The sequence below is a fragment of the Schistocerca cancellata genome, chromosome 4 (assembly GCF_023864275.1).
Source record: "Schistocerca cancellata isolate TAMUIC-IGC-003103 chromosome 4, iqSchCanc2.1, whole genome shotgun sequence".
NCBI classification, from domain to species: domain Eukaryota; kingdom Metazoa; phylum Arthropoda; class Insecta; order Orthoptera; family Acrididae; genus Schistocerca; species Schistocerca cancellata.
The window spans coordinates 180,244,102-180,263,318 of record NC_064629.1 but is presented as its reverse complement, the minus strand read 5'-3'; the positions used below and the strand labels follow the sequence as shown (position 1 = coordinate 180,263,318).

At 37.2% G+C, this 19,217-nt stretch overlaps 1 protein-coding gene across 4 annotated transcripts in view; it reads left to right on the top strand.

Annotated features, from left to right (window-relative positions):
• Nucleotides 1–19,217, top strand: part of LOC126183197 (cullin-5) — a 253,481-nt gene that overhangs the window by 149,550 nt on the left and 84,714 nt on the right. For all 4 annotated transcript variants that reach the window (XM_049924956.1, XM_049924955.1, XM_049924954.1 and 1 more), the window contains exons 8-9: nt 2,653–2,820; nt 9,974–10,108. In XM_049924956.1, coding sequence (XP_049780913.1) covers nt 2,653–2,820; nt 9,974–10,108 — 303 coding nt within the window. The remainder of the gene's footprint in view (nt 1–2,652; nt 2,821–9,973; nt 10,109–19,217) is intronic.

The following is a 19,217-nucleotide window of genomic DNA, read 5'->3' as shown; positions in this document are numbered from 1 at the left end:
AACATTTTGAGTTTATTATATTAATTGAAAATTTCACACAGAGTGACACAGGCCAGCTGATTTTGCGAGCAACTGCAAATTGTAACAGGCCAATATGTCACAAAGGTAAATGCCTTCAATACAGAATTTGTGACTGTGCTTCACCGCATCACAGATTTATTTATTCTGACATTACATCAAAAGCTCAGGAGGCTGTTTGTTTATTGGGAGAACACAGTGGCTTGCTCTTTATTGAGGGCAGGTGTGCATTGTAGAAATTCACAGTGCTGAGAGGAAACAAAACATTTTGCTGTCTTTAGAGTCCTTAAATCTGAAACACAGTATGTAATTAGGGAGAATAATTTTGATTCTTTAGGACCGGCGGTATAGTATATGTTTGATAACGACATGATTATTAGAGTAGATACACCAAATAGCTGCTTATAATAAGTAATCTTTATTTACAATGGACTGTTTTGGCTTTATTGCCATTTTCAAGTATCAGAAATTACAATTTTGGTGAGAATGCAGCTGTATTGTACTCACATCTAGAACAATGACATCCATATTAGGTCATTAGTAGACTGTTTCATAACTGTCACTGCCTTAATAAAATGGTAAATGATGTGAACATGTCTATAATAAAATGTTAATTATGATGTGACAGCAGTTTGACAGTTCCACTCTTATGACACTATATTTTTACAAAGATTGTGCACATGAACAGCAATATCGTAAGAGTTGAACTGTCTAACTGCTCTTACCTCATAATTAACATTTTATTTTCAACATCTTGACATCATTTACCATCTTATTAAAACAGTGACAGTTATAAAACAGTCTACTAATGACATAATATGGACATCACATAAATCTAAACAATGTAGATGACATTGGCATCCATACCTGTTCTCACCAAAATTGTAATTGCAAGTACTTGAAAATGGTGATAAAGCTGAGAGAGTCTGTCATAAATAAAGATTTCTCATTAAAAGCAGCTATTTGGTGTATCTACTCTAAAAATAGAGATAATAAGGAAATATTGTGGGAATATTGTCTGAGAGTTAATAAAATATTCAAGCTCATTGAATTTGTGGCAGCAGCAGATTAATTTTGGTTAAGTGTAGATGGGATTCGAATCTCATGAGCTACTTCTCCATGTGGGAGCTGAATTGTGCATTGTTTGAGGGGCTGAGACTTGGGAGCCTGTATTGTTTTTATTGCTCCCAGCTTTTACCATATGCTAATCTCTTTGACATTGCCTATCAACAGTTCTCTATTGCCTGATTCTTTCTACCTCATACTTCCACCTCCTATTTTATATTAACACCCCTTCTACTTTTGTGGCCAGCATTTCCTTTACTTTTTATTTTTGTGATTTTGCTTCTACTTTCTTACTTCCTTTGTGTCTGTTTCTTCAGACTTCCATTTAGCTTCGTTAAAACATTTTAATTTATTTCTCACTTGTCCATTTCCCGTCCTTAATATTCTTTGTCTTATGCTGTTGACAAGTATTTTCTGACTTCGATACAGTTTTCACACTATCAGATTTCTCGAAAATGAGCCTGACCCGTGTTTTAATTTGTTCGATTCCTAGACTCAGGCTTTTGAACAACTATTTTATCTATTGCCGTTTTTGCGAACTTCTTATGTCGTATGTACATTATGTGTTCGCCTTCATTATTGGAGTTAACTTAATGTGAAATAAATATGAGATTGGAACAAATGGCATCACATTTCCGATAGTAAATCAGCAGCAGTTATTGATAGTTATTATTGAACAAGAAGAAAGATAACAAATTTCCTACAACTAAAACATGCATGTGGGTGCAGTTAGACTGCTTTCAGGTAAAATATTTTTGATGCAATATTTTGTGTGTGTGAGATGGGGGATGGGGAGTAGGGGGGGGGGGGGGGAGGAGGGATTATTTGATGGGGAAGGGGGGCATTATTTGACGGAAAAGAGAAAATATACATTTCCAAACTATCAAATATTAAAGGTGTAGTTGTAATTGAGTGGTTAAGGTACATGTATATGAAATTGTGTTTTACTGACGACTATACATGGCCTCTCATGTCAGCCATTGTTTATTACAGCTCCTGTAAACTCTGCAAGTTAATTTGGAAAGATGTTTTGGCACAATGAAATTCTTGCTTTGTAAATAAATGATGGAAAGAGATTTCATTGCTTTCACAGTAGTAGTAGTAATCCATTTTGAGACTATGAAATTTAAAGTGAAAGTAATGTGTGTAATCACACATTTAAACAAATCAGCAAGCCATCAGTTTTCCAGCTTGTGTGTGTTGCTATTAGGTAGTTATTTTGTGTGTAATGTATGAACACATTTCTTTTTCCATTGTGTAAAATCAGTGGCAGCAACTTCTTCTTCTTCTTCTTCTTCTTCTTCTTCTTCTTCAGATACCAGTTGTTTGTTTTAACTTAACTGAGAAAATAATTTTTCTAACCCCTGATGTGACAAATTTATCTGCATTATATTTTCTGAAATGTAGATTTTTTTTCTCCTCGCTGATTGGAAACTTTACCTCTTATGAGTACCTCTACGTTGCCATATATTAGGCATAAAATTAATGGTTTTTAACTTCAGTTGTTTTATAACTATTATATTCTGTCATAATAATCACTGTTTTTCTAATTTGCATCTCTGTTTGCAGGATTCGGAAAAATATGTTGAAAGGCTTCTTGAACTCTTTCACCAGTTCAGCGTTTTAGTTTCTGACGCTTTTAATGATGATCCAAGGTTCCTGACATCTCGGGATAAAGCATATAGGCATGTTGTTAATGATACACAGGTGTTCAGGCTAGAACTGCCATCAAAACAGGTAAGTTAATGTGCCATTATTAACTTTTTAAAACTTCTTGCCAGTTTTTTGTCAGCATCCAATTATTTCTCGATCTTCTTTGACTATGAGTTCTTATTGTCTTGTTTAGTACATTGGTTTTCTTTAATATACCCGTGACATCAATAAGAAGGAGTGGTTGGTTCCAGAGGTTCATGTAAGAATATCCATGATTTTGTATCATTTAAAATCTAGCTGTCAGTGCCATCTATTAAGTGTAATCTTGCTGTCCTTGTTAATTACTGGTGAATAAAATAATACGAAGGATATTTTTGAGTTTATTGTGAATACTGTTTAATATTAATTACCATATATAGTCATCGTTTTCTCAATTGATAACCCTTAACATTGTTCTGAGAATGATGTACTGAAACAGTGCAACAACTCAAAATTCTATATGTTGATTTGAACAGTACTCATTACAAGGACTGTGTAAGATGTAAACAATAAATTTCACACAAAGAATTTATTTTCAAACTCACAATATTGTCAACCCCTGCCCCTCCGCCCACTGCCGCCTCAGTTGAGAACTTCACACACCTTCAAAAACTGTCAAATATGCATGTGAACATGCAAAGAAAATAGATAATAAAAATAACTAATTTTGAAAAGTGAGTCACAGTTAGGCTGGTGTCAAGGAATAGATTGCTGCTGAGATGCAAAAAAAAAATTTTTTTGAACCTATTGTGGCTTATAATTGGTGCAGAAAAGAAATTATTAAGTATTGATACTTTCCAGATGGTCACCCAATTTTGGCTTCCTCATGAGGTGCACAAGAATTATTACCACAGAAAACAAGTAAATATTTTCAATTTTTGACATATTCCTCTTTTTTTCCACTCAGATGATTGATTAAAATTAAAATTGGGTGAGGCGACAGAAAAGGAATCAAGTAGCATCAGTGATTTTCCAGTTTTTGCAAAATCACATGAGCTATAGCATGATCAACAATCTGTTACTCATATACTTTGAAATAATAATGAAATAGAAATAAGGTGCTTCAGCCTCTGAAGAATCTTGTCTAGACATACAAAGTGATAAGAAGAATACAAATATCACAAATTGCATACTCTTCTTGTTGTGATAATTGAGATTCATCATGGAAAATAAACATTTTCAAACAATAAACAGCTTTCACAATCTACCTTGCACCATAGGCGCTGGAGTGCAGAAAGTTGTTCCACGAGATGGTGCTGCGACAAGAGAGAATATAGTTTCTTCTAACCATTCAATATAATCCTTATTAGGCTCGTGAATTATAGCAAATAAAGTTGAACATCTGAGACATATGGACCAAAGTGTTTTTTGACCTTTCTTTGTTATATTCCACTTCAGAATTTATTGACATAGATTGCAAATGAAGCAGTTTTAATTCTTTTCATGAATCAAATAAGTGAATCTGCATTTTTACGGAAAATAATTTCTTCAAAAACTCTTTTAAAGCATTAAGATCTGCTACCTGCTATATTAATATGAGAGATCTCTTTCTGATAAGTTTCTAATCAAAATACATACACCTCTAAAACTGCCCATGTTTAATGCTGTAGAATCAAAACTAATGCTCTAATAGAGAACAGAGAACCCTATTCAGTTAGTTTTTAATACACATTTCAATGCAGAGCTTCTAACTTTGTGTAGATGTGTTGTGTGCTCTTTCTGACATGTCCAAAAGAACAGATACCGTTATGATCCTGCAGCCACTATCAGTCAAGACATGAAGGAATTAAAAAGAATAGCTACAAGTGGGCACTGATTTACATGAATGGGACAAGTTGAAATTTCATGCCGCAGTGGATTTTAAGGATTTTGAACCCGGATCTTCTGCTTATTAGGCAGTTGTGCACTGTGTCCGGTTGGTGTAATGGCCAGCACAGCTGCCTAGTAAGCAGGAGACCCTTGTTTGAAATCTGGCCCGGCGCAAATTTTCATCTTGCCCATTGATATAAATCAATGTTTACTGGCAGCCAATGTCTTTCATTCCTTTGTGTCTTCTAACTTTGGCATGCAGTTTCTCAGCTGCTGTGTCCAAATTTGTACTTTTTCAATAAATCATCACTTCCTGCAGAGCTAATACTACACTTCAGTGCAGAATTAACTTACACATTTGCAAACAGTAAAAGAAAACAATGTTTGTTCAACAGATTGAAGTTTATTTCTATTTATTTCATTAAAGTAATAATCGAGCTAATTAATTATCCCTCCTAAATAAAATGAAGGTGGGTATGTTGCACTTGCTTTGGCTGTTACCTTCCCTCCAAAGTGAAAGATATTGGGGCTGGTGGAGGTGGTTCGTAAAGAGGCATGGCTCAGCTGGCTCTGCCATCTCTGTGCCTGCCTTTGGGTCACTGAATTGTCATGTCACCTGACCAGTGTTTGACAACACATGCAGTTAAGGGAAATGAAATAAGCAACAGACCTGCCTTAGATAAATAATGAATTTCTTGTGCATAAGTAATATTCAGCAATGTTGTCTGATTTTGGAAGGCCAAGGATTACCCCTTCCACCAAACTATCACATAGCTCATTTTTCCATGAAATGGGGTAGGTAGTCTAAAAAAAATATCAAAAATTTTGAAGTTCCATGTAAGAACCACCCTAATGGAACAGATTATTATTCTGACAGAAAAACAATATCCCAGGAATGCACAAAAAGACTTAATACTGTGCTCAGTCAAATTTCTGTTCTTTAGCTATGATTTACCACTGAAATTGGCTCACCATCAATTTTGTTTTCAGATGATACTTGTACGTAAGTTGGAAATCAGGATTCAGAAAAAATTCCTGAATCATAGATTAGTTCATAACAGTTAAGAAACTTGATTTCGGCAGCACGGGTTGAATCTGAACATCTCTAAAATTTGCAAGGTGCAGTTCTAAACTAAACAGTCAAAATACAACCAGATTAAGGTGATTCACAAAAACCAAGACATACAAGAAATTGGCTGTGTCAGATTATTAGGATTGAATGTAAACTGAAATTTGAGCTGGTGGCACATGCACCAGGTATATAGAAGTTGATTTGAATTATATCTCACACACACACACACACACACACACACACACACACACTCACTCACTCTGTAGTTGATATCAGTTTTAGCTATTTTATTTGTTATTAACCAATGTTACATTTAAGAAAAATTTTTTGTTCCACGTTCATAGCAGTTCCTAGATGTAACAATTTATGAGAAAATCATTTAAACTTATCTCCCACATTTGTGGAACCTCAAGGTGGGGGTCATTGGTAAATTGATTGTATAAGGTGTTTCAAGATTAATATAAGAGGTTTTTAACAGTTTGTCGCATTTATTGCATTGAGTATTGTGTCAGCTACTGTGGGAGTCAGCACTGACACAAACAAGGAAGGAGAGAATTTGTGGTGGTCGGTAGCAAGAATCCAAATGATCTGTACAGTAAACATTAGGATTACTGTAACACTTTATTTCTAAAAAGAAAAGAACCATTACTTGTTGTGCCTCCTATGTGCTAGTACTTTGACAATCAATCACTACTTGCAGTACACAGGCTAAGTAACATCTTCCTATTACTCAGCACTGATGCTCTCTCAAAGTCAGTGGCTGAACTGGGCTGACCAGTGATGAGTGGCTGGTTGAGTCAAGGGGCACTGAACTCTGTCTTCCAGGAGATGTTGCGCTGCCCACTCTTTCCATTTGCACACGGTCAGCACCTTCTTGATGTTGTTTCACAGCACTGCCCTGGTCGGTGTGCAGTCAATGCATTACTGCTGCACATTAAGCTTACAATTACAAAAAAGACAGAAAACGAAAGAGAAACTCTGTTTTGTGTGTCTACATTTGCACAAAGGGAAGAGTATTCAATGACCAAGAGTGACTGAAGAATGTGTTTAATGAGTGAGTCTTCACGTGTAACCCCAATAAATCTTTTCGGAAAGTTAGTTGTGAATTAGCAGTTCCAGTGAGGTCTGTGTGGAGAATTTAAGGGAGACATTTACAACTACAGCCATATTGTTTGCAGTTTGTACCAGTTCTAAAGCCTGCAGACTACAGTTTATGTGCCAACTTTGCAAATGAAATGTTGCTGCATGAAGGAAATTTTCTGGATTGTGGCTTCAGTGCTGAATCGACATTTCACCTAAGTGGAAATGTGAACACACACAATGTGCATGTCTTGGGGTCAGCAAATCCCCACGAGATGCTACAGTTGCAATGAGACACTCTTAAATTGAATGATTTTTGTGCCATATCCCGTTGGAAGCTTTATGGGCCTTTCTTTTTCAGTTTATTATGATATTGTGCATCAATTACAACATATCCGATACACATTTAAACAAAAAATACACACGTGCCAGTATTTACATATACAAATGTCAAATGGCCCAGACTGCACACAAATGTCGGAAGATTCAGTCCAGTGGAGTGCCTAATTGGATGCTTTGTGTAGACTCTTTATTCTACCAGGGAAGTTTCTGCTGCTGTACGTTGCCATAGTCATGTTTACAATACTGTCAATGAAAAAGCCCCACTTTCTGCCTGTTGTATTTGCACATACCTTCTTCAGTCCAGTATGTGTTAAGCTGTACCTACACTGTTCTTGAATGATGAAAGTCTGGAACTTTAACTGTGGGGTTGCCTGTTGTTGGTTTTTTTTTTTTTTTTTTTTGTTGGCGAAGCAACTGTAACTGATGTTTTTATCTTGATGCACTAGAACTACAGTTTTTTCCTCAATTGGAAGAAGTTTAACCACGGAACTTTGTTTTGCTGCAAGATGGAGCACTGGCATAATTTAGTATGTTATTGATTAAACAATGACATATCCAACCGCTGGATTTGCCGCTAGGCACCAGATGACAGGCTTATTTTACATAACCACCACATTCACACACAATTTGAAGCCATGCAATTTTTACATTTGGGGGCTCATAAAGGATCATGTGTATGTGCTTCTGCTACCAGATGATCTGCCTCACTTAGAAACAGCATTGTTGCAACAATTAAGGACTGTCAATTTGACTAAATATTTAGGAATTACAATTACAAGCAACTTAAATTGGAAAGACCACATAGATAATATTGTGGGGAAGGTGAAACAAAGACTGCGTTTTGTTGGCAGAACACTTAGGAGATGTGACAAACCCACTAAAGAGACAGCCTACATTACACTTTTCCATCCTCTGCTGGAATATTGCTGCGCAGTGTGGGATCCTTACCAGGTAGGATTGACGGAGGATATCAAAAAAATGCAAAGATGGGCAGCCCATTTCGTGTTATTGCACAATAGGAGTGAGTGTGTCACTGATATGATATGCAAGTTGGGGTGACAGTCACTGAAACAAAGGCAGTTTTCTTTGCACCGAGATCTCTTTACGAAATTTCAATCACCAACTTTCTCTTCCGAATGCGAAAATATTTTGTTGACACCCGCCTACGTAGGGAGAAATGATCATCATAATAAAATAAGAGAAATCAGAGCTCAAACAGAAAGATTTAGGTGTTCCTTTTTCCCACGCACAATTAGAGATTGGAGTGGTATGGTAGAGTAGTAGTATGAAAATGAAAATGGTTCGGTGAATCCTCTGCCAGGCACGTAAGAGTGAATTGCATAGTAACCATGTTATTGTGGATTATGTGACACACACCTTGATGGTGCTCACATTGAAGCCTTGTAAGAAAAAACAAGTTAATCTTTCATTTGATGTATTATTTATAATTGTAAGTTGACTGCAGTAAATGCTGCAAAGCATTAAAACCTGTATATTCATTTTGAAACACCCTGTGTTAAAAGTGTCACGGTAGTGGAGTCTTGGGGCAAAGCAGGTGCTACTTAAACTTGCTCAACAATTTTTTTCCTCAATTTGGGTACTTAAAAGGTTTTATTCTTGTGTTGAAGGCAGTTGGCAGTGTCCTTTTTCCTGATGATGGGTCCATTGTGTATCACATGTATAGAGACCCAGGATTGTCCACTCTCCAACTTTCAGTACAGTTACTCACATGCATAATAAATGATCTTGAGCTTCAAAAGCGCCACGTGTCCACTTAAAACTGGAATGTTGAGGTGTGACAGGAGTTGATGAGAGAACAGACTTTCACTACCTGTATCTAGCAGTGTTAGAGGAACATAGGCCTATCAAATAAGGAGAGGTGGAACAGAGCCTGCTTACACAGTGCGTATGTGATTAGAAGGGAATAGGGTGGAGTGAGGAGGAGGGGGAGAGTTTGCAAGAAATGGTATCCAAGGAATAAAATAAAAAAGAAGTAAATAGTAAAAGCAGGAACAGCAAGAATTGTTGAGGGCCAAGTCTGATGAGAGATACAAAGAAAAACCGATGGGTATCAGAGCAGTTTAATTGGAAATGGGGACAGAATTGAGCAGAGGTTGATGCAGGGCAGGAACTGTTAAAAGCATGGATGGGACTGCTGAATTTATTGGAGGAACAGTCCCCATCTGTGCTGATGTTGGGTGTGAGGACTCCAATTGCATGCAGTTTCATCATAAATACCAAGTAATGTCATATTCACTTTGTATCAGCATATCTTGGATAACAAAAACGATGACACAGATTTAGTCATTAACATTTGAATGAAAGAGACTGTATATCTTCCCCACTCCATTGTGTAAATGCAATTGTTTGCTGAAGTGTTATACTTTGTGTTATTTAGTTATGACCAGAATCTGATTCAGTTTCCTTTATTTGTGAATTCTTACATCATATGGTAGAATAACTACATATTTAAGGTTGAAAAAGTAACACTGTGTTTTTGTTTTACCAATATTTGTTCCTATCAGATCGGTTTTTGGCTTGTTGAGCCATCATCATTTGTTTCCTGACAATGGCCCACTAAATGTAAAATCAGTTCAAAATAAAGAGGTAGTAGTAGTAGAACAAAAATGCTGTTTGTTTGTTCTTCAGCCTTAAATAGTTTACATTAATAAACAGCCACTGAGCTTGGTGACACATTTTACTTATACCTGTGAGTAGCTTCTACATTATTTGATGCTACCACAGGGATTGCTTGCTTAATTTAGAAATACAGAATCAGAGTGACATTTCTTAATCTGTCCAGAATTCACTGTACTTCCCTCCATTTATAATACAATTTTGTTTGAGTGTACTACTACTACTACTGGTTCAGTGAATGTATTTTTATCAATGTAGAGTGCAGGCCTCAAGTCCCAGCCAGAATCAAAGTGTCCTGAACTTCTAGCAAATTATTGTGACATGTTATTGAGGAAAACACCTTTGAGCAAAAAGCTGACATCTGATGAGATCGAGAATAAGCTGCGGGATGTGGTAAGATATAATAAATTTCTCTTTACTTAATGCTTAGTTCTGGTATGAAATACGAAGTAAGTCTTTCTAGTGATGAAACATGAAAGAAGTGTAATTCCTGCACACACAAGTTGTAACACTACAGAACAATTTTCCACAATTTAGATTTTTAAAAATTTTAAGGGTGGTCCCAAACTTGTTTTCACACAGAAACCTTCTCACAAGTATTGGTATAAGTACTGTCCTGCAGAGGCAGTTTAATGTAACAAAAAATAAAAATTAAAATGTTAGTATTGAAACTGGTTTGGATTATTTTCAATTTCTGCAGACACTCTCTGGTCTGTAAGATATTTTATGCACCTTAAGATAGGCAACCCAACTTCCATCTTGTGCACCTGATGTGGATGATCTTAAAATGCATGAAATATTTTCCAGACCAATTTTAATTTGCCTACCCTGTGTATTCACAAATTCTGGTGAGAGGTAGATTTTGCCAAAGAATTAAATGTGCTGACAGGCATGAAACTCATTTTCAGTAAGAAGTTGTTATTTCTTAAATCAGTTGGCATGAACTGCGATATAAGAAAATACTGTGAACTTTAACAGTGAAGTGGATAAATAACAGTTTGTCTGTCAGAGCCTCTTAATCCTCAAGCATGGTGATCAGAGTTGTTTGGCTACACAAATCACTCCTTCATGTGCTAGAGTAAGTGTGTAATAAGTTTTTATAGACTCACCAGTACTCTAAGTTCTTCATGAGTTTGGAAATGCTTGCCAATGAGGATTGTATTTAGATGGAGGATGCTATAGTACTCATTAAGCACAAGCTGTGGCCTACGTGCAGCAGGTTGACTTACTGCTGTCAGAAAGGCTTTCACGAAAAAAGTTTCTTCATGGTCAGGTAATATTTTGTTGTGTGGACTATCCTCCTCCTTTATAAGAAGTTTGTCAGAGAAACATACCTGTCAAGTAGCAGGGTACCACAATGTGAGAAATTGACACTGTTTATCTTTTGTGGCATGTGATGTGTATCCTATTCTAGTGGCTGTTGCTTGCATTTTGGGGTTTTATGGAATACATTAGTTTCCTTCTCTGTGTCAATGCAACGTAATACTTTGTCAGTATGTCAGGTGTAAAGACCCAGATAGGCACAACAAAATGACTGTCAGACAACTAAGCTTTTGGCCAAAAGGCCTCCTCCTGAAACATGACCCCCCCCCCCCCCCCCCCCCCCCCGGTAGCCTGTCTTTGATGGGATAGGTGACACTAGGGACCCGACTGCAGTAGGTCCCGTACATTCCTCCTTCTCCTCCTCCTCCTCCTCCTCCTCCTCCTCCTCCACCAGCACCACCACCACCTAGTCCAGTTCGGTGACTGGTGCCATACAAAAAAATAAAATAAAATAAAAGATGTAAGAGAAAGGACTATTGTATTGCAAATGGTCCTAACACTATTGGTTTCTTTACTTACACCATCAAAAAGAATTCTTCAGAGATAAGAAGTTAAGATTTAAAATAAAAATATTACAATAATTCATTCCTACTCCTTTCAAATGTATGGCTCCTGCACAACCCATCCCGCTTCTGCACAGTAGAGCATTGACTTTTACAAACGTGATTTACTGAAAGCTCTTGTGGTCAGGCGGTGCAAATGAAAGGGGCTTTATAGGCTAAGGGAAGGTAGTTTTTGTTAGCTAATAATAAAGTGTGTTCAGAGGCATTCTTTACAATTTCAATGTTTTGTGGGTGGTTATAGTTACAGGGGAGTTTTGCTTGAAGTTCTTGCCTTACAGTAAGTTTTGGTCGACAAAGGCAATGGCAGAACAGTGCAGTATGTTGGGGAAGTGCGATCAGTGACTGGCGAGGTGGATGCATGGCCACTGAGAGTAGGCGGTGCTTGCCAAACTGCTCTCGCCTTACAAATTGTCAGAGACAAGCACTGTAACATTCTGTCTGGTTTCTGTGGGGGTTAGGGGAAATGTTTAAACAATAAGGATGGTGCCTCATTTAGCAAAAGCTCTCTCACATAGTTGTTCAGCGGTTACATTTTGAATGTTACTCCAAAAGTAAGAGAATGGAACTAGTACAGCGTTATCTACCTCTAGTTCTTTGTTGTTATGTCATGGTGCAGTATGACTGAAGGTCTGCTAAGCTAGACTTTGACAATCAATCAATATGACTAAGTGTATGTAAATGGTTACCTTTTGCATTTTTTAATTACTTTAACTTTAGTTACTCCCCAAAGAAATATACACTATAGTGGTCTCTCCCAAGAAATACTCTTTCCCTAATCTTTTAAGTAAAGAAAAAATTACTCAAAGCACAACAATAGTTGGATTACAGACTACATCTCACATTCTAGATACAATGTTTCTGACGTACGAATTAATAGTTCAGTGAAGAGGAATTCACTTTTGTTCACGTGCACAGTTGGGCATGGGTATGCAGTCCTACTGTCTCAGAAGAGATGCACTCCACCCATGGATACAGCTTTACTAGGAACACACTGCCATCTGTCTGCTATTAGATTAGCTGTACTTTTGTTCAAGTTAATCCATAGTGATGCGATCCTCCCGGATGCAGATTGTAGCAGAACAACAAGAATACACATTGATGTGGAACGAGTCACAAAAATTTAAAACTTTTTTTCATTTAAAGGGTAAAAGTACTAAATTGAAAAATCATTTGACAAGACTTATGTACTATAAAACTGATTCCATTCCATGCAGGGCACCTGGTACAGCAAACAGTTATGAATTTCTTGAAATAAGACAGTCTTGATGGCAAATTGTTTTATCTATTTATTGCTAATGACACGTTTTACCCTTGTGGAGCATCTGCAGATTAACCTAGAGGTGTAAAATAACATTATCAGACATACGCTATGTGGTCAAAAGTATCCGGACACCCCCAAAAACAAACATTTTTCATATTATGTGCATTGTGCTGTCATCTACTGCTAGGTACTCCATACCAGTGACCTCAGTAGTCATGGGGACAGAATGGGGTGCTCCGTGGAACTCACGGACTTCGAACTTTGTCAGGTGATTGGGTGTACAGCCCAACCTCGTCCGTTGACTGACAGAGATCGCCGACAGTTGAAGAGAGTCATAATGTGTAATAGGCAGACATCTATCCAGACCATCACACAGGAATTCGAAACTGCATCAGGATCTACTGCAAGTCCTATTACAGTTAAGCGGGAGGTGACAAAACTTGTATTGCATGGTCAAGCGGCTACACATAAGCCACACATACCAAATGACGCCTCGCTTGGTGTATGGAGTATAAACATTGGACATAAGGAGTGTAAACATTGGGCGATTGAACAGTGGAAAATTATTGTGTAGAGTGACGAATCATGGTACACAGTGTGGCGATCTGACGGCAGGATACAGTTATGGCGAATGCCAGGTGAGCATCATCTGCCAGCTTGTGTAGTGCCAACAGTAAAATTCGGAGGTGGTGGTGTTATGCTGTGGTTGTGTTTTTCATGGAGGGGGCTTGCACCCCTTGTTATTTTGCGTGGCGCTGTCACAGCACAGGCCAACACTGATGTTTTAAGCACCTTATTACTTCCTCCTGTTGAAGAGCAATTCGGGGATGACAATTGCATCTTTCAACATGATCGAGCACCTGTTCATAATGCGTGGCCTGTGGCGGAGTGGTTACACAACAGCAACATCCTTGTAATGGACTGGTCTGCACAGAGTCTTGACCTGAATCCTATAGAAAACCTTTGGGATGTTTTGGAACGCCGACTTCGTGCCAGGCCTCACCGACTGACATCGATACCTCTCCTCAGTGCAGGTCTCCGTGAAGAATGGGCTACTATTCCCCAAGAAATCTTCCAGCACCTGACTGAATGTATGCCTGTGAGAGTGGAAGCTGTCATAAAGGCAAAGGGTGGACCAACCCCATATTGAATTCCAGCATTACCGATGGAGGGCACCACGAATGTGTAAGTCATTTTCAGCCAGATGTCTGGATACTTTTGATCACATAGTGTAGGTACATTAAGAATGGGGGATGGGAGTAGTATGAGACAAAGTTCCAGGCTGTGTAGCCGTCTCTGCAACATATGATATTAAGATAAAAATTATAAGGAAACATCATCATAAGGCAAATAAAAACATAAGGGACCTGAAACTTTGAATAAAATGCCAAGTATAACTACAATATCTGTTGCAAAGAGGAATCGTGGCAAACCAAGAAAAATATTTAAAAGAGCTTACACAAATGGAGCCAACTGCATTTCTCCATACACAGCATGGAGTGTTACGTACAGCAGATGAAATGTAAATATAATGCGATTGAGAACACAAGATATAGCAGACCTTGCAGCCGGCCATGCAAACACAGAGCCATAAAGACAAGTTATGCAACTGTAGTAACAGACATTAAGGGTAGATTATGTTGGATACACTTTCTTACGAAAAGAGGTCGTACAACTAAATTACATATGCGGAAAACATTAATGAAGACTTGTGTTAATATACAATTGGACGAATGGTGCCTCCATGGGAGTTTACTACTTGTATACATTTGTGAATATTTGAACAGATGCAAGGATTAGCACCCCAGTAAAGACTTCGCGAATTGTAGTAAGAATTTCCAGTGAAATTGAGCGATTTTATAAATAGAAAGACAAACTCAATCTTTTATCGTACAAAGCCTATTCTACTGCTGTAAAGTTATTAACCTGTGATCTTTTAGATAATTTACCAAAAATTCTTAATTATATTTAACGAGACTCTAGCCAATCGATCACTCAAACACATGGTCAGAAGTTGCATAAACTAAAACAATCTGGGTACCGCCCCACTAAGAAGCAATATGCCATTACAGCAGAAGATTTTCCCTTTGCCAAGCGGGTGGTGAACCTAACTGAAACAGAGTTCAGTATGCAAGAAATGGAGCTATTGAATAAAGCTTTAAAGTATTGCAATCATCTGAGACTAATGAAAAGGACACTACAGCCTTAGTTGCAGATTTGAAAAGCGCTCTTGATGCCACCCCATGTGGTAAGGCCAACAAGGTAAAAATAAAGTGTAGACCAAGTGAATTAACCCAAAAGGCTAGTCAGACTGGACCTAAAAATAAAGAATATCTTGTACTTACATAATACCATGAATGATAAGCTAAGATTGGATGATGCAATGTTAATTTGTGCTGATGAGGGTAATACTTCAGTTGTTCTTCATAAAGAAGACTACTTAGCTAAAACACTGTCCTTTTTTGAAGACAATAACATTCAATAAATAGATGTTGACACGACTGAGTCATATGCTTAAGAGTTAAAAACTTGTCTCGAGGCCTTCCCTAATATTGTAGGCCCTAATGTTGTTGCAGAGATGAAAGTGACGAACCATAAAGTCCCTACGCTATGTGTGCAAGTGAAGACTCGTAAATCAGCCTGTCCAATTCTCCCAATTTCCAATGGGATAGGGAACACAGGAGATCCGATATTTACTACATTTGTTGCAACAAAATTGGATTTTTGAAGAAAATTTTGCAATTCATAACAGGGACGAGGTGGTGAATTTATTGTGTGACAAATCCAACTATGTTCTGGTGTCTTTAGATATTAAAAATCTATATACAAATATCCCCGTTAATGAAACTATTATCCTTATTGAAAACAGTGTCCATGGACAGCATCGACTCACTGTAGATAAGGTCACTGAAATGATAAATCACTTCATATAATTATTTTTCATTTAATAATCAGTTTTATAAGCAACACAAGGGCCTAGTCATGGGTAGCGCTCTGGCAGGTTGCATTGCAATTGTTTTTGTTAATCATTTAGAATGTGGTTGTTTTAGAAATGGCAGAGACAGATCCAAGCAGATCCATTTCTGCAGGCAATATGTTGATGACATTTTAACTATCTTTGATGGTATTGTGGAAGATGTCCTGGGACTAGTTGGAGATTTTAATTCGCTACTCCCTTGGATGCCCCTCACATACAAGCTAATGGATGCCAACGAGATTTTCAGTTATTTAGATCTACAATTATAACTAGAAGGAGATTGTGCCATATTTGACATCTTTCGAAAACAAACAACAAACGATTTCACTATTCGTTCCTGTTCTTGTCATTCATATCATCGTGAGATGAGCTTTTTCATATCAGTGATTTACCTTATCGCAGATCTTCCCCTAAGTCAGTCTTCCATTGAGAAAGAATTACCTAACCTTAGATATGTTAAAATGGGCAACGAATATAACCCTAATATTATAGATGATCTTTATCAACAAAAAACTAGTCCTGATGTATCTAAATTACCACTAGGTCTGTTACCCACTAACGCTAGACATATCAAAACCCCTTTTGTAGGCATGCTGTCATATGACCTTGCAAAACTGGGACATCACCTTCTTGTCAACAAATAAAATGCATATTGGATTCATCCATTATTAACTACCTACCAAAGACGAGTATGTGGTTTCTACAAAAGACAAGTATGTGGATTTATGGGTGTATAGAATTGAGGGTGTCAACTGTGAAGCTTCATATGTGGGTCAGACTGGTAGGAAATTTCAAACAAGATTTAGTGAACATTTACTTAACTTAAAAAAAAAAGACAGATTAAACAACATTCAGCTTTTGCAGAACACTTAAAATCTAGTGGTCACCAGACCCAATGTTGAAAGGGGAAAAGCTAAATCTTCTAGAGGAAATGGAAATGTTAATGTTTAGGCATTCCAGAGAATAATAGATTATTGAATGATCAATTGGTTAGCAGAAACCAGTTTTATTATGGTACCCACTATACTAACACATCAGTAGTTCTTTATTGTGAATGTGATGCTACTTTAGTCATTCCTTTATCTTCTAACTATTTTTTTGTGTGTTCTGACATACGTTTTACTTCCATTTTAAATGTTATTGTTTCTGCTTATTTTATCATTATAATTGCACCAATTTAATTTTAATAATTTTACTGTTTACCTAATTTATTGTTTCCTACATCCATAATTTAGCCAATTTATTAAATATGTTGGTTAACCAATGCCATCTACCCTTAATGTCTCTTATTGTGGTTGTGTAATATTGTATTTACGGCTCTGTTTGTGTGGCTGGCTGTGAGGTCTGTGACATATCTTGTGTCCTCAATTGCATTATCTTTACATTTTGTCTGCTGTATGCAATGCTCCATGCTGTGTATGCCGGAATGCTGTTGGCTCCATATTATGTAAGCTCTTTTCAGTATTTTATTTGGTTTGCCTTAGTTCCTGCTTCCAGCAGATATTGTTGTTCCACTTCCATTTTATTCCCAGTTTCAGGTCCCTTATGTTTTAATTTGCCTTATGATGATAGGACAATGTTTGTGTAATTTTTAATCTTATTGTCTTATGCTGACATTAAAGGGTGGATGTTGGCTCATCACATTACAACTAACATTAACTGAGCTTACATAAAAAGTAGAGTTAGCTACACAGCCTGGAACTTTGCCTTATACGACCACCACCACCACCCTCACTCCTCTCATTTTTAATTTAACTGATTATTATTGGTACTGAAACTTTCAATGGTTGCTGGTAAGTAATTGAAAATGTGTATCCATGAGTAATGGCTACGTTTTTGGATTAAAGTAAGTGACTTAAGATATTTGTGGAGATTATTCTTATTTCTAGTTCTGGTTCATGAACTGAGCCATTGCCATTAGTTTCAAAAATAGATATTTTTACTGACAAATTTCATTAAGGAATAACTATATTGGGAAGCAGAATTTAATAGTCCTAGTTCCCTAAACATGCCTGTGCAGAATATTATTGAGCACACACCACAAATACACTGTTAGACATGGATTCTGTTTCTGATATTAAAGTGTGTGCTTCTAAACCAGTTTACCATGGGAAATTCAAATATGTAAACAAAATATCGTCATCAGGGATACTATGTGTCAATCTTAACGAGTGGGTGTTTTGGCTGACAAGTAACCGTCTCTATCATACTTCTGAGCACAGCTGAACTTACAAGTTCCTGTGTTTAAACTGATTTAGCCTGGTGCTGAAGGTAAATTGACTGCTTGTTTTTACATATCAGCGTTTCTGTAGTTCTCTAGTATTAATGTAGTACAGGTGTATTAGTGAAGAGAGATTTTAAAATTTTCAGAAATGCCATGTCGTTGTGGCTGTCAATCTGCAATATCTGTGGGAAGTTCACCTTTGTCAGATATAGGAAGAAAATTTCAACAGTCATAAAGAAAACATATAAACATTACTCTGGAGTAGAGGTAGAAGACCAAGATAAAGAATTGGCACAACATTTCTGTTGTGCTACATGTTACTGCAAACTAATTCAGTGGTGGAAAGGTAGAGAGAATGCGGTGTTGTTCACTATGCCAATGGTGTGGAGAGAGCCCAAGGACCACGTTACTGATTGTTATTTCTTGTAACAAAAATTCAGGGTTTTACAAACAAAAAATCAAAGAGGCACATTGTTTACCCAGATCTGCCTTCAACGAAATGCCAGTGCAGCATTCTGACAGCCTTCCAGTACCTTCAAGAGCTCCAGTTCAAATTCGGAGTGACAGTGAAGTAAGTAGTACTGAAGAATTCACAGATGATGATCCTTTGTATCACTGCACAACTGAGTCATTGCCACATTTGTTAACACAAGCAGATTTAAATGATTTAGTGCATGATCTAGGCTAAGTAAACAAAGGGTGCAGCTGCTTCGTTCAAGGTAACAAGAGTATAATCTAGTCCACAAAAGTACTAAAATCAGTGTGTTCAGGCACATAGAACATGCTGTTATTCACTGGTTTGCAACTGACGGAGCACTGATATTTTGCAGTGATGTTGCTGGCCTAATGAAAGTGAAAGTGCAGAACTTCATCTATATTTCACAGGAGTGGAGACTTTTCGTAGATGCATCGAAAACAAGTCTCTAAGGGTGTTTCGCTCCATAATGGAAATAAAATACCCTCTGTTGCAGTAGCTTATGCCAGCTTGACCAAAGACAATTATGAATTTGTATAAAGGATGCTAAATTCATTACAATACAATGGATACAAATGGAAAATATGTGCAGATTTCCAAGTAATTGTGGTGGTACTGGGACTGCAACAAGGCTACACGAAGTATACCTATTTTCTTTGCGAGTGGGATAGTCGAGACA